We start from the raw sequence: 23,951 nt of genomic DNA on the forward strand, positions 1-23,951 counted from the left end.
AACCTGATTTCCTTATTTCCTTGAGCGGCGGATTTCATTAGAGAACTACTAAACGCAATTAAACACAAAATCTACGGGGCATCGAGCGCGCCTCAAACCTGGCTTCCCCTCTGCTGCGAGCGAGAGGAGCGGTGTGTGCCAGGCAGGGCGGCGGGGGCTGAGCACCCGTTCAGCTCGGGGCCGGGGGGAGCGGTCATTGGCTTCCAAATTGATCAGGGAAATAAATGACCGTGCCGGTCGTTCGCCTTAGGAGGGCTTCCACGCGTTCGGCTAAAAGCCGAACGAGCACCACGGCGAACCCGGTTTTTAAGTAAATGCCCGTCTTGCTTCGGGAATAAAATGAAACGAAATTGGCTCTTAATTACGGTCTTTTGTAGCACGTTCTTTGCGTGCCGTAACTAAAAGGTAGGGAAATGACGGAAAGGGCGCGGTAATTTCCAGGGATTTAACTTTTAATCCTCTCTGCAGATACTATCCCGGCAAGAAATCCCCGCGGGAAGAAATTCGGTGACCCCCTTCACATCACAGGAGCGACTATGCCACGCATAGTTGTAACCAAGAGTTTAGCCACGCTACGGCTCTTGGCGCGGACCCTTCGCCCCCCCCTTCGCCCCCCCCGGCCCCCGCCGCCCCCCGGGGCAGCGGCACCGGCCGGCGCCGTCGGCGGGGGAAAAGCGCGGACAGGGCGGGCGGGCGCGGCGGCCGGGGGGCAGCCGAGGGGGACCCCCCCCGCCCCGCACCCCGCGGAGGGCTGGCGCTGGCCGCTAGTGGGAGCTGTGGCCCCGTGGAAGCGCGGCGGGAGCCGCGGCGCGGCGGTGGGCGCACCCCCGGGGGCCGCGGGGAACCCCCCCGCCGCCCTCCGAGCCCCCCCCCCCCCCGCGGGGGACCCTCCGGGGAAGCATCTCCCGCCCCGCCCGCAGCTAGCTCCCTCTGGGCAGAAATTAATAAAGAGAAATAAAAGGGCCAGGTGCCGGCGAGGTACGCGGGGTCTCAAAAAGAACTGGATCCGAAAATACAGCCCCCCACCCCAAAAAAAAAAAAAAAAAAAAAAGCGTGGAAGGGAAGGAAGAGGCGCTGAGCGGTCGCCAGGGAAAGGCGAGGGCACCCGCGCCCGGCCTCAGCCCCCGCCGCCCCGCATCGCTTCGCAGGGGCTCCGCGGGCTCCTCTTTATTTCCAGCCGGCCCGCGGCTCATTGTGGCGTAACCAACTAAACTCGGAAAACGCAGAGACCCCCTGGGAAGGGCCAGCCCGGGATCGGGCGTGGGAGAACACACACACCCCCCCCCCCACCCCCCACGCCCCCCCGGCGGGGCAGCCGCAGAAAGTTGCGCCGGCAGCTCCGCGCCAGCGCAGAGGCGGCCCCGGCCCTGCGGAGCTGCCCGCCGCCGGCAGCCGTGCTGCCTGTGCCGGGGCCGCCGAGCGCCGGGGAGCCTGCGGGACAGCCCCGCGCCCCCCGCTCTTTAAAACAGCGGCGCACATGCAACACGCTCAGTTTCAGCAGGGAAGGGGTGCTGGGGTTGAGTTGAATTCTTTTTTTTTTTAATTTTCTGTCCCTCCCCACGGATTTCGCCCCGCGTGGGCCGGCCGCGCCTCCCGCCCAGCCCCGCCGTGACTAAGAGCCGTCGGGCTCTGCCCTCCGCCCGGCGGGGCTTGGGGGGGTGTTACCTGCCGGCCCCGCTCGGCCGGGCTCGGCGCGGCCCCGCCCGCCGCGGCGGCCGTAAGTGACACGCTCGGCGCCCAACCAGCGCGGCGGCCCGCCGGCGGCCCTATGAGCGGCGGCGGCGGGGCGGCGGGGGCCGCGCTTATATGGCTACGGCGGCGCGCTGCCGCCGGCCGCGCTCCTGCGCCGGGGACGGGCCGCGGCGGGGGCGGCAGCGGAGCGGCGGCATCAATCCCGGCTGGAAGGCGCCGCGGCGGGAGCGGGCGCCGCTCCTCCTTCCTTCTCCTCCGCGCCGGGCTCCGCGGCGGCGTGAGTCCCACGCCCGGCTTTCCTCCTCCTCCTCCTCCTCCTCCTGCCGCCGCGGCGCGCACTGCGGATCTCGCAACGGGAGAGAGCGGGACCTTCTGACGCTGCGGCCCCCCCCACCTCCCCCTGGTTTGGTTTTTTATTAATTTTTTTTTATTATTACATTTTTTTTTTTTCGCCCTCTTCTTCTTTCCCCGCTCCGCCCCGGGGTCTTTGCCGGCGACAAGGACAGCGGTGCCCCCCCCGGGGAAGCCGGAGCCCTGCGGATGCGCCTCCCCGGGACCGGGGGAGCCGACTCTCGGAGTGGATTTATTGACTCGCGGTTGCTGCCCAGCTCCCCGAAACAGCCCGGGCTGGTGCCCGTGCGGATTGCGAACTGCGGGGCGCACTGAGAGACACGCAGGAGGAGCCTCCCGCCGAGGCTGTGTCCCTTTCCCCCAACCCCTTTATTTTTCCCACCACCATTTCTTTTCTTTTACCTTTTTTTTTTTTTGTTTTGGTTTGGTTTTTTTCCCCCTCCTTTTCACGCGAGCCTTAGACGCTGTGAACGTGTATGGCGCACTGGATCCAAATGGGAGTTGGCAGTTTGAGTGGCATCTTCCAAGGCAGCCGGGAGACCCCCAGTAAGAGGAAGGACTGAGGCGTTTGCATTTTTTTGTTACTGCTGTCGTTACTTCGGAGGCAGCTTGGATCTTACCTCGCAGGAGAATTTCCTACATGCGAGCGGCATACATGACTCAGTAGATCTGCTTGCAGCTCTCGCCAAGTGCATCGTCGACCCTTCGCGTGTGATTTTTCCCCCCCCCCCCCCCTCCCCCCCCTTTTCGCCCCCACCTCATTCTTTCTTCCCTACCCATCGTCCCGGCTGTTGGGATACCGGGCACCCGGCCTGCTGTTGCTGCTCAGGTGCAGGGAAGGCGCACGGCGGAGTTGGCGAGGCTCCGGGGAGGGACTCGGTGCCGCCGGCGACCATGGCAGCGCGGAGGCGAGACGCCTCCGCCTGGAAGTACTGTTGGGGAGTCGTGATGGTTTTATGCAGAACTGCACTGGCGAGGTCCATCGTTTTAGACCCCATATATTGGAATTCCTCCAACCCCAAGTAAGTTTCCAGCCCGCCACCGCCCGCCGTCCCCCACCCCGCCCCGGGGGCCGACGCTGCCGCAGCCCGGCCGGGGGAGGGGGGGGGGGGGGGGGGGGCACACGGGACGCGGCGAGCGGCGGCTGCCGGGGGGCTTCAGCCCGGGCTGGCGGCCGGGATCTGCCCCGGGCGGGTGGCCCGTGTCACGGCGGAGCTGCCCCGTCGGTCCCGGGAGGGAGGGAGGGGGAGCGGGGGAGCCGCGGCGGGACGGGAGCGGGGCGGCAGGGGCGGGCTGAGAGCTGCGGGGGGGCCCCGGGCTCCGCTCCCCCGGAGCCGCCGCCTCCCCGGGGCCGGAGCAGCGGCGGAGGCCGCCGGGCCGGCGGCGCTGCCAGGAAGGGGTGATCCTCCTCAACTTCTCCGCCTGCAGATGCAAACTCATCCCGCTGACCCCAGCGAAGTTACATCGGCTTGTAACGGGGCTAAATTTGGTTGTGGAGTTGATGGTATCGGGGCACATGTCAGTGAGTAATGAACCAAGCCTTACCCATCGCACAGCCATTTAGTGTCATTCTTCATTAACAAACCCAGGCAAAAAAAAAAAAGTCCCCGCGTTCCCAGGACTTCACTACCAAAGCACACGCTTAAATAGAACCAAATCCTTTAAAAACCTTCTCTGCTTCAACGTACAAAATCATTGCTATTGGAAAGAGGAACTTCTTGGAAAGGGGGCCGTCTTTCTAAAGAGAAATCTGAGTGACAAAAAACTATTTCTACTTCTCTTTCTGTGGCCTTTCGTTTTTGACGTGCAAAATAAGTTGGCTTTGTTCAGTTGTGAAATCCTTTGAACTTTTGGCCTTAAACCCACTATTTTTAGAAAACAGAAGTCACGATAGGAAGAAATAGTCTGTGATGAGTTTAGGAAGTGTTACACCAGAAATGGGTTAAAATAATGTTTTAATTCGTGCTACGTATTCAATTATGTACATTTAAGAGCAAACCATATGCATTGTTTTAATCGAATTTAGAATTTCCCATTAAGCCCAGTAAGTACACATCTTGTTTTCCCGGGGGACTTTTTAGAGGAAATGTTAGGTAATGAGAGGAGAATGGAGTATTTCCCCGATCAGGGGTTAATTCTGTGTAGGTGGCAGGATCTCCAGAAGTTTGGTGAAGATTTCAAAGTTTGAATTGGGAGTAGCACCTCAAGTTTATCAAAATAGTCTTGTGTTACAGTCGGTCATTGCCTACCGTCGTTCCTACTGAAGGAAAAAAGTCGCTGTAGATTCCTGCCTGTATTTTTCAATGATGGACGTACTTGCTGTATCTCTGTAAGATTTCTTTACAGAAAAGTTTTTCAATATTTCTTTTAAAAAAAAAAATAAATTGACATTCTTTAAAAAAAAAAAAAAAAGAAATTGACAGGAATGGTCTGGACTGCTCAGTTCAGTGTTTTTATTCCTAGCATTGCCTGGCAAATGATCATTTTATATATTCACCAGGTGGGAATAAAATAAAGTTTAGCTCCAGTCTGTGGCTCTGCACTTTTCAGATGCTACATAGCTAACGCTTTTCTTTCCGCTTCAGAAAAGTACGACATAACACCCGCGAATAAAGCGACCTGGCCGGTGATAAAGCGGGCTTTATAATGCTCTTTGAAGCCTCCAAAGTCAAAGGCTAGGAGCCGGGGTTGCATTGCATGAGTGGGCCTGCTGTGCTGGTGGAAAACAGGCTGGGCTCAGCCTGGGAGGAAGGGGAAGGAAGGCTTTTGGATCGCCAGCCCTTGCTGGGTTTATGCCTACAGAGGTCACTCTTCCAATGCAGAAGAGCCTGCTGCTTCTGGCCTCGCCTCTGCCAGCCCCAACCTGCTTTCGCTTTTTTAACTTACCTTGATAGCTTTTATTTCACTGATGGCTAATGAAAGTACCCGAGCAGCTGAATTCAGCCCACCTTACAGTGCCTGGGGATATGCTTCCTTTATCAAATACAAGTTGTGTTTCCATTTGGCTAATTCTAAACTATCCGACTACAAAAAAAGAAAAAAGAAAAAAAGAAAAAGGTTTGGATGTTGTTAATGGTAGATCTAATCATAATATCTAATTACTTTTTCAACTTAAATGCACGCTTAAAAATAGGTTGCGCTGCTGATGTAATTGAGTTTTCTTGAGTGATTCATTGAGGCTTAATCACCACAGTGAAGAAGTACACTATTAAAATTAGTCTTTTCAATTGCTGGGGCTAGTGATTTATAGGCCACTTGGAGGCCCGTAGTTTGAGGAAGCTTACAAATGCATTACCGATATTGCTGCTGGTGAGACAGCTCTGCTTCTCTGAACAGGATTTCTTGCTAATTCTTGTCACAATTGTTTGCCTGAAGGATATGGAATAACTTCTCCTTAGACGAGGTTGTCCTCACTCTGGATTCAAGCTTGAGAAGTAAGCTGCTGAATGGGTCTCGGCATAGTGTAATAATAAAGCTCCTTTTTCGGTTTGAAATAATAACTATCTTTGGTGCCGGTTAATTTATTCGGGGAAGCTGTGCATTTAACTCTATTGAAAGCCTCAACACATAAATCTGCTGAACAGGTAGGCAATTAAATGCTGGGAGAAGTTGTTAGGTTAATATGAAGTATGAAATAATAAATTTTAGGTTAAGGTGAATGTATAAACTGAATTGGTTTTGCACTGAAGTTTAGAGGTTATAATTTCTAGCAGGTGGCTGGGATGGAGAGCATGCAGTAGCTCTTTGAAGACAGAGCTCCCTCCCCTGTTTCCCCCCGCCCTTTTCCGAGATCTGCTTTTATTGCCTCGACCAAATCACAAGAGGTGTGTTTTAGGTGACGTACAGAAAATAATTATACCTGCGACTTTATTGCTTGGGAGGGAGGTTAAACGTCATTGTTGCAGATGGCTTGGTAGACTTCACAGACTTCTCATCTGAAGAACCTTAGATCTCATGATCTTGAAAACACAGAGGAAAAATTACTCTGTAGACTTAACTCCTGTTGACACTTTTTAATGGGGGACTTTCAGCCTGTGTTGTTTCTGCCAAGGCAAACAGTGTATATAGATAGCACGGATTACCTCAGTTTCACCTCACATGGGCTCAGCGCCGCCTTGGACACACAGGATAGCACGCAGTGTTACGGGACGCCTTTTAGTCAAATGGTAGAGAGATCTCATTCCAAAACCCACTGCTGCGTCTTAAGTGTCGCTATTCCCTGCATGCCATAGGCCGGTGAGCGAAGCGGTCCCCCTTAGTGCCATGTGGAAGGTTATCCTCGCAAGTGCTGCGTTTGACGTTGATTAAGTTAGATTATATAGCTGTTTTTCTCTCCCTCTGATAACCAGTTATACATGGGATATTTCACAGCCCCTCTCTGAATGAATGCTAACATGTCAGAAACTGATAAAATAAGCTACAATTGATGACCCTGTTAAATGGCCTATTCAGTAGCATATAGAGTAGTCTGCTTCTCATTGTATCTGAAATTCTTATTTTTGTAGGTAAACAAATGCACATTCACTACCGCTTGAATAGCCCCTTGAACTATGCTCTGCAGTTTGCATTTGGGTTAATCTTGTCGGTTTTAATATAGAGAGGAAAAAAGGAGAAAGCACCAGGGGTGGAATTGTTAGTGCTTTCACATCCACATTCCTCACATTTTGTCAGGATGATAAACTGTAGGTAATGGACAGGCGTTGTTTCACAGGACGGGCGAGCCAGCCGGAGCACAAAGAGCTCGCTAAAACGATACCTCGCAACATGTTTGGGAGCCTCTCAGCTGGACGAGAATTTATTTGGGAGCCCTGTGTCATGGGACCGCGCTTTCTAACCTCAGCAATTACAGCTTCAAGCTGAAGAAACAGGAGTGGAAGGTTAAAATGATTTAAACACATGCTCCTAAATTGTACCCCAAACATAGCTGTTGACACTTGGCGTGCTAATAGGAGGAGTGAGTGGTGGCTTCCAGGCCATTTGATGTCTCGGGCTTTCGTAGCCAGGTCTCCGAAGCGCAAGTTGAATTAGCAAAATGAGCGCAGAACAAACTGAAGGCCGAATTCTTGAGCTGGTTATTTTCCCCCAGCCTTTTATACGTGGCGTATAATTGCTATATTATTTATAGTAATTATCTCAAAGCATGTTATCTGTAAGCTGTGCTACGTTATTTCACTTCGTTTAATGAAGTAATTGCCTTTAGAAAGGCAGTGACTAAAAGTCAAACTACAATCACTTAAGTTCTCCCTCTTCCCACACACAAGAATGCCTGCCTCCCTCCCTTCCCCCCCCCCCCCCCTTTTTTTTTTTCCTCCTCTTCCCTGTTTTATTGTAAGGCTATGACATTGCTTTAGGTGTGACACTCGGGATCGTCTCAAATTCGGCCAAGGCTCCTGCCAGGGGGAGTCAGGGGAGGACCCGAGGTGACTGCAGTGACACAGGGGCACAGACAGGACTTTCAGCCCTGCGCAGCAGCCAGAGCCAGGCCTTGCTTTGGGGGATTTTTTTTTTTTTTTTTTTTCCTCCTTCCTCCCTTGGAGGATCTGGTCTTCATGTGTCGTGCAACCTGCAGTACTTGAAATTGCTTGTTGCAAATGAGAAGAAAGTGTTCTTCTGAGAAAAAAATAGTGATTAAAATGTTATTCATGTGTGCCTAATGTCTGCCTGCCTTGGCTGCTGACATAAAGAAACCTGTTTTTCTGGTCATTTATCATACATCTACATGGATTTGCTTATGAGCTCATTCTTTGTGAGGCGTTGTGGAAACTTAAATAGGAATGTTAAACTGCTTGAAATATTTCGATTCAAACATGCAGCGCCACGGAATATAGACTTATAACCAGCACGCTGTTGTCTTGAGTGAGGGGAGGGTCTTTTTTGGGGGGGGTGGCAAGGGAGAAGGGTTTGGGGGGGGGGAGTTGCATGAAAAGCAGAGGAAGGGAGGATGGCAAATGGACAGTGTTAGAAGAGCTTGGAAAAACTCCTGTGGCTTCATTGTCTGTTTAAAGCCAGAGAACACAAAGACAAACGCAGTTCAGCCTTTCTCCCATGATGGAAAATGTAAACCGTTGACACAGCCCCCATGTTTAACTTGTTTAATTCTCATTTTAAATTCAGTACTATACCAGCCGTGTGAACTCTGAAGATTTCTTTAGTAATCCATTTTGTAGTTCCGAATCAAAAACAAAGTGAAAAGGTCTGACACAATTTGCTTTTATTTTTAGGCAAATCAACCCTGGTCATAGTTAATAAGGGGATTACAACCCAGACTAGGTCTTTACAGATGTAATGTAAATCAAGGGCAGAGTATAAAGAAACTGATCCCTTTTGATTGAAGTATGGTAAAAAGGCATAGAGAAACTAGCAGCAGTAATCTGATTGTATGGCAATAAAACCACCATTTTCTGTCTTTCAGATAAAAATAATGTGGTAAATCCATGCAGTTCATAAGATGTAAAGGCAGATAAAGGGTGATGCCATGGCAACATATAGATTAGCTTGATGTTAGAAATGACACGTCTCTGAAAGGGGTGTTAGAAACTAAGGGCCTTGCTCCGGGCTGTGAGGTATTATGTGAGAACCGCACAAAACTCGGGGGCCGGGATTAGGAAGTATGAAAGGCCTACTTGTGGCTTGGGATGGTTAAAGCAGTGAAGAAAAGCTGCTCAGTTCTTGCTCATTGGTGGCGTATAATACGGTAAAGATAGATTTCATTTACTGCCTTCTGCCCAGGCGGGGACCGATTAAAACTTGAGATGGCTGCAGTTGTTGGGTGTGGAAGATTTTCCTGTTTAACTCCTGCCCCAGCAGCGGCCTTTCTGAATTAGCTGCACTTGGGGTTTGTGGCCTTCATCCGCTTGGGCCTCCAGCCTGCTGGCAAGGGGCAGAGAGCAGAGGGGATAGGTAGGACTGGGCTTATCTGGAAAGCCGAGACCTTTGCATTCCAGCTGTGTTTCAGGCTGTGGTCGCCATCTCGCACTCCCTGGGAGCAGCAAGGATAAACACGCTGCGTCGTCTGTGCCTTGGCCAGGTGATGCTTCAGCATCCCTTGCGTTTCCCATCCTGCAAAAATACAAAAGAAAAAAAAAAAACCAACCCCCACACAAACCGGCATCCATTCCTATTTACAATCAAGCTGCAGATAACCAAATGGATCTGGCTTAGTCTCTAGGTGGTATTTATTTCCGAAAGGCAGGCTGAAATCTAGAGACGAATGAGATAAACATCTGCCTATTCCCCCCCCCCCCCAACTTAAAATCATGGGGATGAGTTTGCTGTCAGCCCCTTGAGTTCAGCCGGCACACAATCTAGCCATTGTTTTGTCATTTATTTTAAGCGATCTGCAGCTGTAAAGGTAGTGAAATATCTCTCCTAGTGCAGCTACTTGGATTTTTTTTTTTCTCCTTGCCTTTTCTCTTAAAGAGCCTTCTAAATAGTTCAGATTTGCTTTTCTACCCAACTGATAACCGTAAACACCCACTGCTTCAAGTCAGCATTACATTGCAAATCAGGGGGACGACTCAAACGAGAAATATTTACTTTATTGCTTGCTCATTTGTCTGCTGGGGGGGGGGGGGGGGAAGAAAGCACTCTGCATTTGTTAGGCAGAGTCTAGACATAAGGGGGAAAAAACACTGAAGCCTACAATAACAGTTGTGTCTTTCTTTAGTGGGAATGAGCCTGGGATGAGCTCGGCAAAATGGAATTCATGCTGTTTGTTTGGCAGCGGCTCGGACACTTTTTAAGTTTTTTTTTTTTTCCATTTTCTGGGTTTTTTTTATAAAGATGTTAATTACATGCTTGAATTTATCATTCCTATCCTACCCCATAGTAAGCTGGAAAGCTTCACAATTCTGACTGAAAAGGGAACTCCAGAACCAAAACTGTCAAGCTGCTGATGCTGATGTGATTTAACAAATGAAAAATAAACAAGTGCATATAGGGAGCTGAGCAGATTGGCAGAATATACGGGGCCTGAAGTGCTCAGATACGTTTCCTCTCTTGCAGCTTAACCTTCACAAATCTGTATCAAAAGATCCAATTCATTTGCTGAAATTCTCCAAAGCGCAGGGGCACCCTCATCTAATTTACAGGCCGGTCACATCCAAGCACCTTGCATTCTGCATTTGACAATGATTGCTAATGGGCCATTCAACTAAAGTATTTGCTTGTTAACAGGGAACAGAGCATGATAAATGTCCAGCAAGCTTGCGGCCTCCTTCAGCTTTTCAAATGCAGACTGGTGCATATTTATGGCAGGCAAATGACAAAGAGAGAAGCTGAATTACTCTGGCCTTATGCTTTCTGCTCGAACAAGGGTTAAAGTAATTAAAGAAATAATGCAAAAACCGATGTCCTTTGTTTGCCCACCATTATCCAACATTTAGCTTTCGAACCTGCCTGTCAGGCCACATTTCAGAAATGCGCCAGCGGGGGCTCGCTGGGTTTGGCAGGGCACGGCCGGAGCGGGTCCCCCTCCCTGGTCCCGGGCAGGGCCCTCTGCAGGTTCCTCTCCCCTGAAATCCTTTTCACCGACGGACGTTAACTCGAGGATGTACTTAAAAACCACAGGTTTTGCAATTTGCACTTCTGTTCCTTAATTGGGGGGGGGGACGACACCCCAAACCCAAACCAGTGGAGAGGCTTGGAGAAAACAAGCACATTGCACTCAGTATGCTTCTGAAAGCCAAGTGTGGAAACAAAATGGCAGAACAAAAAACCAGTTTCGCCGTTGCTCCTCCGCCCTCAAGGACAGATAGAACCCAGAGCATTCTAGGATTCGTCATCATCATCTTCAAAACTGAAACCGTAAAGCAGACGCACGCCGAGTCCCCTAAACTTGAAGCGTCTTCAGCATCATTTTGAATTAGTTGTTATTTTTTGCCATTCTTTTGTGCTTTTAAACGCGTGTTTAATCTTAGCCTGATTTTCAAGTCTTCAAGCAGACTTAAACGCAGAATTACAATAGATAATTCTAAATTCCGTATTTGAAAATGCCATTTAGTATTTTCTGTTTCTAGTTGCGAGTAGATAAACGTGTTCAAGGCTTCTGTCTAGCTCCTGTTCAACTCCATGAAATACCTCCAGTGATTTCAGTATTACATTAGCCTGCAAGGGCTTTACATTATAATTGTTTTTTTCATCATAGGCAAAATTTTAATTTTCTTATAATTAACAAAATCTATCATTTCACGTGAGGAAAGAGGCCATCTAGGTTATGTATTTTTTTTTTCTGTTAACTGTGATGCAGAGAACTTTCATTTGATGTGATTATATACACTGTCAAAAACAGCGAATAAGGGCAGGACCTCTATCTTTTTTGGCAATCCTGGCCAGCCAACACCCAGTGTTTATTGCGGTATCAGCATGGTAATTATAATGCAGCTGATTTAAACTTTGATGTAATAGTCTATGCTTTCTTCTGGTTTTAAATGTAAGTTCCAAGCCAAAAAAGATAAAGGCTGGTAGAGGATTATGTTGCTAGGTGAATCATTCCTGATGCATGGCATATACATAACTATAAGATGGGGTTTTCTACCTATAGTGTTCTTTTTAAGTGTCTTGTGGTTAATGGCTAAAATAGGATTTACAAAACTTTATTTGGTAGGATTCAGAGCTGTGTACACTCAAGAATAATCAAGTTTTACACTTGTCAACAGAAAATGAGAAATTATGTGGCTTGTTTTACACGGGAGGATAGGTTAGATGGTAGAATGATACGTTAGGCTGAAAAATCTGTGATGCTGCAAATTACTTCTGTTTTGTTAGCTTTTGCTTGAGTAGCACATTTACTTAGGTACCCAAAGCAAAGAACAGCGGTGGGAAAGGTGAGCAATGCACTGTAAAGGGAAGTGCATGTTAAAGCTAATAAGAGGGATATAAAATTTGTTATTATTATTATTATTAGTTAAAGCCCAGTTGCAGTTGAATGCTATTTTATTTTGGATTGGGAGTTCTGCCAGACTCCAGCCTGTCAGAGCTGAGAAGACTCAAATCAAGTCCAGGCCTATTTCTGCAGCAAACGGGAATCCTGGCTCCTTGCCTGTGGATTCATTCAGGAAGGCCCATCTGGCTTTTGGTGTTCTGCAAGTTTGAAGCAGTTTGTTTAAGGAACCTATGCAGCGAGCACTGGTGAAAGCACACATAACTGCGCTTCTGACTCTTCGAGTGGTGCATCGTTTCGCATTTTCATTTTTGCTGGTGCTTGCCATCTGCTTACCTACTGCCTGAGCAGCAGTTGCTCTCTATACCTGACTGGATAAAAGTGTAAATTTGGAGTTGGGAACATCTTGAGTCCTTTTGAGGACTTGCAATCCCCTAGCATTCACTGTCCACACTTCAGTTACTTTCTTCATGTTTAATTAATTTGAGTTTAGTTCAGAAGCAGTCTAGCTTAATCACTGCACAACGCTTGACCTCTAGTTTTTTGGAGGATTTCTTTTTCCAAGGTATTTCCAAGCTATATAGATTAGCTGAACAGGGCAGGTCATGTTGGCAGGCAAGATTACTAGTCTGCACAATAAATATTTTAAAAGAGGAGGGTTTTAGTGGTAATCGTTGTTCCTTCTACTTTTTGTCAGTTGAAAACTTTTTGAAGAAAAACAAAAGCCAAATGTTCATAAATTTATTGCTTATTGTAGTCTTTTCCATTCTGTGGATCGGTGTGTGACAGCGAGGCAGGCAAGACTGCACTGTGCTCCTAGGACTTGACTCGGGAAACCCTCCTTATTCAGAAAAGCTCATGTTAAGCCTGTGCTGAATGCTGAGTATTTTTGCTGAAGCACGATGAATTTAAGCATGAGCTGTCCTGAACCAAGGCCAGAGTGAAAAGTCTTTTTGGGTTTGGACAGATCTCTGAAGCTTCATTACTTTTTTTTTTTTTTTTTTTTTTTTTTTTACTATCAGAAAATCATGTGAGAAGCTACAGCCCTGTCTGCACTTGGAACAAGTCTTAATTTTTGCGCAGCCTGCCAGTAGTCAGCGTAGCCGTACCAGTGGTGACCCTTTGCGCCAGCCGGGACAGCTTGAGCGGGTCCATCGGCTTTGCTTCTGGACGTCTGGCTGCACCAGTAGCTCTGCTGGTACCAATTTTCCTGTGCTTTTGCTTGCGGTTCGGTGTAATACCAGCAGCACATTGCCGCCGACTGATGGCTGAGAGCACCCCGGCTGTTCCCAAGAGCCCAGGTTACCCCCGGAGAAATAACCCGGTTTGCAACGTGAGCGCAGGCTGAGCCTTCCTGTGGAGGAGGCTGAGCAAAATGCCCGTGCTCGGGCAGGCGCGGGGCAATGGGTTAAAATGGAGCGGCTGGAGCTCCGGCTGGCCCTGGCCGTCTGCTGAACGCCTCTGATGGACTTTTCCACCCCGGGCAGGGATGTCCCATCTAGTTTAGAATGCACTTCTGGACCTTTACAGGAGTTTTTAAACTACTCCAGTGTCAGTTCAGCTTAATTTGAGAGGCCAAAAGCTGGTTCTTGGTAGGTCAGACGTTACTACTGCCTTGGAGGTGGCAGTGGCCGCCTGGTTTTATTCTGCTTCTGAAAGTCAGTCAAACTTTGGAAAAGTTTGTATTTAATGTAAGAACCTAGGATCTCCACACTTGCGAGTGGCTGAATCTCGGGTTTAATGTGAGATGCAAGTGCAGACTGATTGTAGATTCTCATTTGGATTTTTGCTCCAGGTCATTTTCTCCCATCTGAAAACTGTCTTTATATTAAAGAGAAAAAGGATGCGGTATAGCAGTGAGAGAGAGTCGTAACTGGATTCTGAAGATCTTTGCGTAACCATTTGCCAAAATAGGTTTGGTTTGTCGTACAGTGCTGTTACTGCTTTGGCATAACTTTTCCTGCAAGTTGTGAGGTAACAACTTGTTCTACTTCCAGTGTTTACTTATGCAGGCAAATGGTATGCAATAATGTATTTTCTAACAACTGCAAAGCAGCTGAAATTTTTTCTTTGAATTTGAGATACAATCACCGATTATTAATGTCTCATCAAATAACAAGACAGTCCCCGCCCTCTTTTATAGACTTTGCTTGGAGCATGTCTTGGAACAAGACTGTACAGGTGCAAACAAATTGTAGTTAGGAGAAGGAAGACTGCAGGCTTTGGTTGGTATCCTTGTATTGTGGCTGACATAAGATTTGTTTCCGTAATAGGAACGGTGGGGAAGAGCACAGAATAGCACAGCAATAGAACAATCTGGTTTTATTGTTTCTTTCTTGTGATTTACAGTGCCCTTTTTGAAAAGTAGTTCTTTGGCAAATGCCAGCTGCTCTCTGTTAGCTTTCTAAAAGCAAAGACTTTAGTGACTTGTGTAAGAAGCACACATGGTTTGGTTTGACTTTCTGTTCCATGCTAACTACTGCTCTGCATCTTTTCAACAAAGCGCCATCTTTCTTGGGTTTGGCACACCCTGCCTCTGCGAGCACAAGTCAAATAGAGCAGTGGTTTTGTGTTACGCTGAATTCACGGCACAGATTTTTTTTATTTTTCTTTTTTTCGAAAATCCAAACCATATAAATACCTGATTATCTTTGCTGCGAGAGCAAAGAACTACTTTAATATTCCCAGTAGCATATTTTGAACAACAGTTCTTTAATTAAAACAACATTGGTCTCTTCCTGTATTTCATGGCTAGCAAATGAGAGAAAACACCAGTGTTAATATCAAAGGGAGTCAGTTTTCATTACAGTAATGGTTCAATTGTGCAATGCTGTAGGCAGTGAAATTTAATATTATTGTGACTTGTATTGTAATTGTAGGATGACAGAGGGAAATGGATTAAGTTTAAATGTAAGTGTACACAGCAGCACATGGAAGCTGAGGGTTGGGGCAGGACGGGTCCCCCTCTGGCTCTGTCATAATGAATTAGTATTTTGTAAATAACTGGCCACTAGACTATAGATTTATTACCTTTTGTAGATATATGTGGACACACACAGACATACGTGGATTCTGCGCTGACTGTAATTGCAGTGCGGAGTTGCAGAACGGGTTTATGCCTGTAGGCTTGCAGGGTATTTGAATGTCTAGGCTTCTTGTCTTCACCTTTCATGAAAATATTCTTGCCTGCCAGTTTGTGAAGTTTTCTTCTGAAGGATACACCCATCCTTTCAGTTAAGGGATTGCTAACACACGAATGACCTCAGACTGGAAAGCCCTTTGTCATTCTTTTCTTCCTGATGAATAAAACCAAATACAAGCAGATGATCTTTGCTTTAGAAAATAGTGCTGGAGAGTTAACTAGTGTTAATGAGCAATATCCCCTTCTTTCCCAGTTGCCCATATACATGCAGATTAAAATGGAAAATGGTAATTTAAACCCTCCATTACTGATCTCTTCCATGGAAGATTAGGGAAAATGAAAGCTAGACGTTGCATTTGTTTACAGTGTAGGCAAGTGGAAGATGTTCCCAAAGCAGTGCCTGACAGTCTGCTAGTGTGTAAACATGATGCCCTGTCGTCTTACCCCATATCTTCCCAGCGTTTCTCAGACGTATGCTCATGTTGAAACCTGTTCTGATGTTAAAGTGCAAAAGGGGGCAGTAAAGTGCTATCCAAAAATGTTTATTTTTAAGGGTATTTTTTGTGGCAAAGTTGCATTTCTCAATAGGCTTATAATCTCCCGTATTTAAAATAACGACCACATGAATATCTTCTGTTTGAAAGGCTTACAAATGTCTCCAAAGCGTATCGTTAAGCATTGTGGGAACAACGTTTGCTGGGTGCATTTGCATGTTCTGTCCTTTAACCCAGTCCTGAAACATGCTACATATTTGGAAGGAATCAAAGGCAGGAAGCTTTCCTCAGATATATTTAGGACATAACTATACGAAGCACTTCTGAAAGAATTCCAGCTTTGCTAATCATGTCTGGTTCTCATGTTGTGCGTTACCAGCACCGCGTTTCTGGAAAAACAAAATGAAAAGAATGCTGAGGCTAGGGGTTTCTGCTTGAAGTACTAAAGTGTGTAGTGGTGGCATGGGTCAAGAGTTGGGCTCTCATCCAGCCCCGCATGCATCATTTGTCAAGAGGTAACTAGAAAGAGCAGCTAATTACAATGCACCTACTGAGTGTTTTCTCTTTCAGAAATTCCACAGAATAAGCCATTTATACAGATTGGCTGCTACTCTCCACTGCAGCCACTTGCAGTTTTTAAACTCTGTGTAGAAAGCATGTTTCTGCTGAAATGCAGTAAAAAGGAGAGTGTGTCTGTGTGTGTTTCCATGCCTGGGCATGAGAGAGAGTGAGCGAGCAAGGATTTGAGGAGTGATTCCCTGTTTGCTGAAGCTGAGTGAGTCCAGCACTGTTGTGAGGGTTCATATTTCTGTACAAGCTGATGAAATGTTAATATAATACACTTTAAAATGGAACACTGGTCATATCCTTCCTTTTTTTTTTTTTCTTTTCTTAGTTAGGAGACTGTCCTGAAGCACATTAGTGGTTCTTTTGTGGTAACCAGAATTGATTTTGTAAATGGATCAGAATCCTCTAGTGCTTTAAGTACTTTTAGCAGAGCAGTAATTGCTTTCTGCACAATAATACAAAAAAGTTAATTGCTATTAATAGTGCTTTATGTGGAGGTCATGTATGAAAACTGAATATAAAAATCTATATTTTAAAAAAAAATTCCTTTGTCAACCTTGGTAAAAAATCGAATCGTGCATCTTTTCAGCATTTCAAGCCTTACCCGTGTGGTAAATGTTCTAAGCCAGCCTGCACGTTCTTGTGCAAAAAAGCCCAGATCTTGTTTCCCATTGTAGAGGAAAAACCAAACAGATAGGTGTTTGCTCTCAGAGGGGTTTATTTAAGGCAGAGGAAAACATGCGTCCCTTTTACAGGAGGAAAACCACGCGTCCATTTTCACACCCTGGACTTACGTTGGGGACGGAGGGGTAAAGCACAAGTTGGGCTGAAGGTTTTACTTATGTAAGTGGTTTTTTTTGCTTTGCTCTGCGAGTGGGAGCCGAGCAGCGAGGGAAAGGGCAGCTTTCCAGCAAAACTGAACCATCTCTTGCAGAGAGGGCGTCCAGTTGAAACAGATATGCTGGCTTACAGCAAAACGCTTCTGGCAGCTGCACGCCGGGGGGCTGAAGGCGGGGGGCTGAAGGCAGGGCGCTGCCTCTGCCCGGTGGGGTGGGGTGGGCTGGGGAGAGGGGGCTCCCGGCACCCCCGAGTCCGTGGTCGCCCCGAGATGCCATGAACCCCTGGACAGGAATTGCAGAGTCACCTCCCTCTGCCGGAGCCCAGGGTTGGGGTAGCCCCGAAGGGGAGTCTGTGGCACCTCCTTTTGGCTTAAATTTACTTTTTCCACGGAATGAGGTCACTTCCATAACCTCATACATCACGGCTTTTAAGGAACCAGACTTTCTCTTCGAGACAGCGTCTCCAATAAGCTGTGTTTGGTGCTGGGTTGTGGGTGACCCTCCGTGCACGTGAAGGGTGAAAGGGGTGCTTGTTCTTGCCAAGCGCCATGTCTGAGCTGCAGGTTTTGCGCGCTCGCAAGTGCAAGGCGCCTCGAGGCTCGTCACCGTCCTGCGCTGCATGCAGGGAGGAAGCCGGTGTCTGCGTCTCGGCAACAGCAGCAGTCACACAAGTGATTTGGTGAAGGTAGCTCGTGACACAGCTCTCCAGGAGACCCATCAGGGTATTTTCTCATGTCTTTGAAGAGGGATGGTGTCTGTGGGTGTCGCTCGATGCAGTGGAGGCTCTGTGCCTTTAGGGCTGTGATGTGATGGTACAGTTTGACTGTCAAATCCTGCAGGTCCATGCAAAAAAATGTTTTCTTTGGGGAGAAGCGTACGCTCTCTCAGCCCGGCCTTATTTTACGCCTATTAGAAATCCTTTGCTGTATTTTAAATGCTTTCCTCTAGTATTTTGCAAAAGGTAGTGCTATGAGTTGATAAAAGAAACAGCTAAAATTTCACACACGCTCCTCGTTCCCTGACCACCTAAAATTTTGAGAAAACATAATGATGCAGCAGAAGCATTGCTGCGCAGGTTATTAAGATTTCGGTTGTAAACGTACTGCATTGTCTTGCCCTACTGCAGTCAATGGAAGTTTTGCAACCGATTTCAATAAGAATAGGTCCAGGAAAAGGCACCAAGAGCGGCGTCCATTTGCATGGCTACTTGAGACGCACGAAATGGTGGCACCACTACCATTTTGTATCCAGGGTGGCGACTGAAACAAAATAAACCCTTGGCCATTCCCTTTTTCAGTGCGTTGCAACCATTTCCCCGGGTGGTCCGAAAGAAGATGGGCTCCTTCGGAAGCGAGGAAGGGGGAGGACAAGGAGGTACCACAAACCCCGGGATGGAGCTCAGCTAGAGTTTCAGGGGACTGTTTCAAAGCATTATGGACTTGCTGCAGGTTTTACTGGAGGAGAGCCCGAGCCCCAAAAAGAGGTTCTCCCCTTCCAGGGGAAGTGAGAAACACAAGAGCTGCAGCTTTAGAAACTTGTGTTATGGCATTTTATAATCTGGCTTTGTATAATGTGGTACTTACCATTAAAGATCTTAGGGATGAGCGTGAATATGTTTGTTTGTTTATTTGTTTGAATTCCATTTAGTTTCTAGCCTGCAAGTCCTATTAATGCAAGTAACCACTGCTTACATGAATAGTTTCATTAACTGCATGGAAAAATGTTACATATAAATAAAGGTCAGCAGATTAAACTTCTTAAATTTTATTTAAATTAAAAAACATGCCTATTTAGCATGTTCTGTAAAACTTTGTTATAGTATTAAAATAATTTAATAATACTGCACTGGCAAAGAAAAGTAGCTTCCAAAACTCACTTAAAAGAATTTTAATAATATGAAATGCTGTACTTCGTTTTCGAAATTTCATTTGCTAGTCTGTGTATAAAGCCAGTCTGTCGTCTTGCCATGTCAAACTACAGTAATTTTTCTTGCAGAGACTTCACCGAAGAGTAGTGCCTTTCTTTTCAAACAAATTCCGTACCCATTTTGAGACAGAGACTCCACATTAATCTTTGTTGATGAAGCTTGTTTTTCTATCCATTCCACAGCCGTTATTGGTCCTCTTCTCATTGAATTCACGTTTGCTTACTCCATTTAAACTGGAGTGAGATCAGTCCTATAAAGTCACTGGCTCTGCAAAAAAGCATTTCAGGTTTACAGCTGGGTGTATACCTTATATTCACATGGCATATCTTTGTATATGATGTTGAATATGACAGAAACTAGTGTGAAAACTCTGTATGGAGCACAGGACTCTCTTACAGGGAGCACTGGTCTATGTTTTTGGATTTTATTCAGTTCAGGGTTTTTGGGAATCGGTAAACTGGTTTTCATGTCATTCAGCAGGCTCTGATTAGGCCAGTGCTACTTCACAGAAATCCCTAGGACCTTTTCCAGGAACTTTTATTTGCTTTGCATCAAGCTGGTAGGACTTTTGCCTTGCTTAAATATTTCTCCTGTGAACCAAATGATATTCAAAATATGGATATTATTATTTTCTCAAAAGCCAGATGATTAATGCATATACTGTTTAATAACCATTCTTTTTAAACAGCAAGTACTTGTATGTGGAATTCTATTCTGTATTCTGTTTCAGTTTGCACTCGTACAAGTAACGGACTAACATACTGTGTTATTAGTATTCATGACATTTCCTTAATAAAACTTTTCAATGAATAACTTTATAGTCAGGCTGGTAGTTAAACTTCATAAAGTTAAGTGGGTAGGATTCCCCAACAGAAGGTTTCAGGCTGCATTTTAAGAAGCGTCTTGATTGTTCGCATTTTTAGGGTTATTTTTGTTACATTAATTTAAAGCTAACTGCCTACACCAATTAGTTCAGGTAAGGTATTAAAGCACAGAAATTTGGCACTGTTTCCCCAGTTAAATATACAAGACTCTCAACAAGTACTAACAAGCCTTCTAAAATTGCATTTATTTTATAATTACTAGGATATAGTAAAAGCTAAGTGTTCATATATATGTATTTATAGTATGTGTGTACATACATAGTTTTGCAAGTTGGGAAAAGCATGACGACACATTTTTTACATCAGTCAGTATGGATTAACAAAATCTCCTTAAGAATTCATTTCTCTAAGAATTTTATCTGTTGATAATTTTACAGTTTCAGAAACGTCTGTGTAGTAAGAAATAGTACAATATTCTCAGTGAAAGCTGACAGATGAAGTTCTCATTTTTGAGAATTTACTATTATGAAATCATATAGGTTTGAGTGGTTATCATTAAGGAAAACTCCTTTATAATTGGTTGAATGGTTGACTGTGTCAAGTTTCTCTAAACAAGAAGTAGGTTCTTAAGAAATTAGTTGGAAACTGTGTGTAATATAAATTCTATTTTTCGTAAAATTTCAAAATCAAATTTAACTTCTCTCGGACTTTGACCGGTAAAGGTACATTAGTGCCAGGAACTGCTGGGCCTTAAAATAAGTGCGGTACAAAAAATCATTGTAACATTGGTGGGAGTGGGGAACTGACTACTCTGTTCCTATTTTCTGTTTGTGTATCATGTGAATTTTTGGTCTGATATAATACTTATTTTTAAAAAGGTTTGGGAACTCTGCATGTTGCTGTTATTTGATAAGCTGCATGACTAGTTGGACGCATGGGAGGGATTCACATCCGTGGGCTTTGCACAGATGTCAAATGTCGCCCACAGTACACCAATTTTGGGCTGACAGTAAAAATGCCCTCTGTATCCAAAAGTGCCAGACAGAAAGCTCATGAATTCCATCGTACAGCTTTTACTGTACTTAATATACTTTTCTGTGCTTTCTCACAGTAAGCACTAGGATTATTAATTGTGGGCAAGATTCTTCAAATGCTCTAGTCTCACTATATCTGACTGCTGACAGAAATGAGTCGGGACACTTGCTGAGCTTTTCTCCTAAGTTTCTGTTGGGTACAGGGGCCTATACTGGTATGTAGGTTTCCCAGTAAAAAGCATTTAGAGCTGAAAAGCAGAAAGTTAGAAAGTTGGCTTTTTATAGAAAGCCATGGTTGCAGTGCTGTCGCTGTCCCCACTGCTTAAAGAGCGTGTCAGTGTCCTAAGCAGCCGCGGGAGTAACGCAGCCTCCTTGGGATCAGTCACAGGATTCGGAAAACCTCTTGCTCCGTCTTTATTATATTTCTGTTTGGGGAAAAAAAAAAAAAAGAATTTTTTTAATTAGTTAAGGTGCATTCTGATCAGACTTTTAAAGCCAATTTGTTAACTTTATTTTTACAGATGTCTTCCTGCAAACATTTCGTAAGTGTTGATGCTACTCCAGAATGCTTAAGGCTACATCAGCACTTGCAGAGATAAAGATTTCAGGATTAATTCTGAAGTTTTTGTTATCCTCTACCAAGGCTGAATGTACATTGTCCTTTTTTTTTTCAGATAGAAGGTTTTCAAAAATAGGATCATAAATCAGTAGTCTTAATCCTCCTGACATTTAATAAATAGCTTCAGAAAATGCTTAGTACCGAGCAAATGATTTGTTTAAAGTCTTTATGAAAATACAGTAGCAAAAGTATTACACAAATGCAGGGATAATAATCATGCCTACTACTAATCGGCCCCTCTAAGTTTTGTGGTTGAACTGAAACGTATGAGGTAAAACTTTTTTATTCTCTCCATCCATATTTGTGCTTTATTGTTGTAAGAAAATGAGGAAAGTAAATTGGAAAAATATCTTTCTTGCAAAGGTCACGATCAAAACTGCACACTGTGGAAAAAATTTCAATACAATCAAGTTCTCAGATTAATCCTTTAATTTTCAGCCTTTTTTCTTTCCTAATCCCATCAGCGTTAGATCCTACAAGTTCAGAAACTCAAATGGAAGGAGATTTCCCGAGTTTAGTTCTCAAACTGTACAGGCTTCAGAGCCATAGTGAGAATATTCCGCTGCCGTAAAGTCTAACGAGTGCCTCGGTTTAAAGCTCTTGTAAAATGTGTTTTAGCTGTCTGTTGGGGGTGGTTCTGTCCTCTACCTTTTATGGGGCAATTCCTGGCTACTAAACCAAGGCACACAAGTGTGCTTTCTCTCTGGTAGCTGTTCCTCAGGGTTGCCTGGCACGCCGTCTCTGAACCCATCCTGTTTGTGCTCAGAGTTTGCATGGAGAATGTATGCCGCTGCTGCTTCATTACACACATATAGACACAAAATCTAAAATTAGAATCAGATTTGTTTTGTTTTTCAGGGCATCTTTTAGGTCATATTATTGATAATGACAGACAGGTGTGCGTTTCTAGCCTTATGAATTTCATATTTATTATGCATGGAAATCTAAATTGATTAATTTAAAAACAAAGATCCGGCCCTCTGAAATCTCATGTGTTTCATATTACACATTCCCGTTATGTGAAGAAGAATTACTGGCAAGAAGAAGTATTTGCCGCGGTGGGATCCCAGAGTGACCAGCCTTTGTCCTGGGCATGCAGATGGGGCAATATGAGCAATTTTCATCTTTCTGGTACAACACTGCTGCACAGGAGTAAAGTAAAATGGGGCTGTGGTCAGACAAGGTGCTGAAGTCAGCCGGTGACGGAGGGTGGCTCGGAAGCTCTGTCCCTTCGCCTTTGCCTGGTTGGAGCTGATCCCCGAGGAGAGCCCAAGTCAGGATCCGTCCTGCTCCCTTGGGAACGTTTGCTGGCTGGGGTCTTGCTCCTCTCCTTTCCTCGGTGACCTTGCAGAGCTGGCCTCTGCCTCAGTCGTCCCTCGCCAGGCCAGTGACTCCGAGGAGGATGCATTTCCACCTTTCCATTTGTTCCGCCATTTCGGCTTTCAGGAGGTGGTAGTCGCCTTTGGCGTGTCTGAAGACTGGAAGGGGAGGCGCAGCTTTGCCATGTCTCCAGTGCATCTCGTTTGGAACAGCCATGGCCAAGCCTAGTTTCTGTAGCCTGGAAATTACGCTGCACAACACAAAAGAGCGCAGTGATTTATACATCAATAGTCGCTTTTCTTGCCATAACATTTCATTGTTCTTTTTCCCTAAATCTGTAATTACATGTCTTTGTCCTGCTACATGCTGCTTCACAACAAACATAATTCTTACACAAGCTTTGTGAGTGAAAATAATCCTGCTTAATTAGCACACATCATAAACCTGCATTGTGTGGGAGCAAGTGGTTGTAAACGACGGGTTCGAAATTTGGGGCGTCGCAGCATCCTTTTCTCTAATTTAGTAAATTTTCCCCCAGCTCTACTACATGCTGGTGGGCTCCTTTAGCCAAGCCAGAGGCTGGAGGTCAGCGGCGCCTACAGCTTTGTTCTGCTTGGGCCTTAATACTCTAATTTAAAGTTTCCAGGAAGGCTGCCTGTGAATAAGCTAGATTTACTGCGTGTGCTGTTTAAATGCTACTAGCGCTTGGAGAAGGGTGTTCATTAGGCGGCAGTTGTTTCAGTCGGTTTTTCAGGCCGATTCTCCATTAAGGAAGATCTTTGGAAAAGGCTGGCAGGCGGGAGAAAGAGGAAAGAAAGTCAGTCTTTTAGGTCTGTGCATTCGAGGACGTTGTGGTGTTGGCTGCAGTTCTAAAACACGGACTTCTTGGCCTTACTTGGAACAAACTTATCTTGCAGAGAAGGAAACAAACAAACCTGCTGTGGCTGTTGTCCTTGTGAGAACAAAGCTCCTCATTGTGTGGATGAATCAATTCTATAAGTAATTATTTATATTTTTCTTTCGTGAAGAAGTGGTGAAGTTTGCCTGTTAATTACTATGAATAGGAGAGGTACAATATCGAGTCTAACCCCAAACATTAAAGCTCACTGCCAGTTTGTGTAGGAAGTCTTCATCTGTACTAAGGTAAAAGCACACCTGTGTTTCACTTGTAGCACAAGAAACAAAAAAAAGAGCTAAAATAATGACGGTAGGATTTATGAAGAGAAGAAATGATTGTAGTGTAGTGGTGACACTGTCCTGGA

At 45.6% G+C, this 23,951-nt stretch overlaps 1 protein-coding gene across 3 annotated transcripts in view; it reads left to right on the forward strand.

The window, feature by feature from the left end:
• The first annotated feature begins 2,937 nt into the window (after positions 1-2,937).
• EFNB2 (ephrin B2) overlaps positions 2,938-23,951 on the forward strand; it is a 41,969-nt gene continuing 20,955 nt past the window's right edge. For all 3 annotated transcript variants that reach the window (XM_075721218.1, XM_075721231.1, XM_075721225.1), the window contains exon 1: positions 2,938-3,065. In XM_075721218.1, coding sequence (XP_075577333.1) covers positions 2,938-3,065 — 128 coding nt within the window. The remainder of the gene's footprint in view (positions 3,066-23,951) is intronic.

Source organism: Pelecanus crispus, chromosome 1 (genome assembly GCF_030463565.1).
Source record: "Pelecanus crispus isolate bPelCri1 chromosome 1, bPelCri1.pri, whole genome shotgun sequence".
Lineage (NCBI taxonomy): Eukaryota > Metazoa > Chordata > Aves > Pelecaniformes > Pelecanidae > Pelecanus > Pelecanus crispus.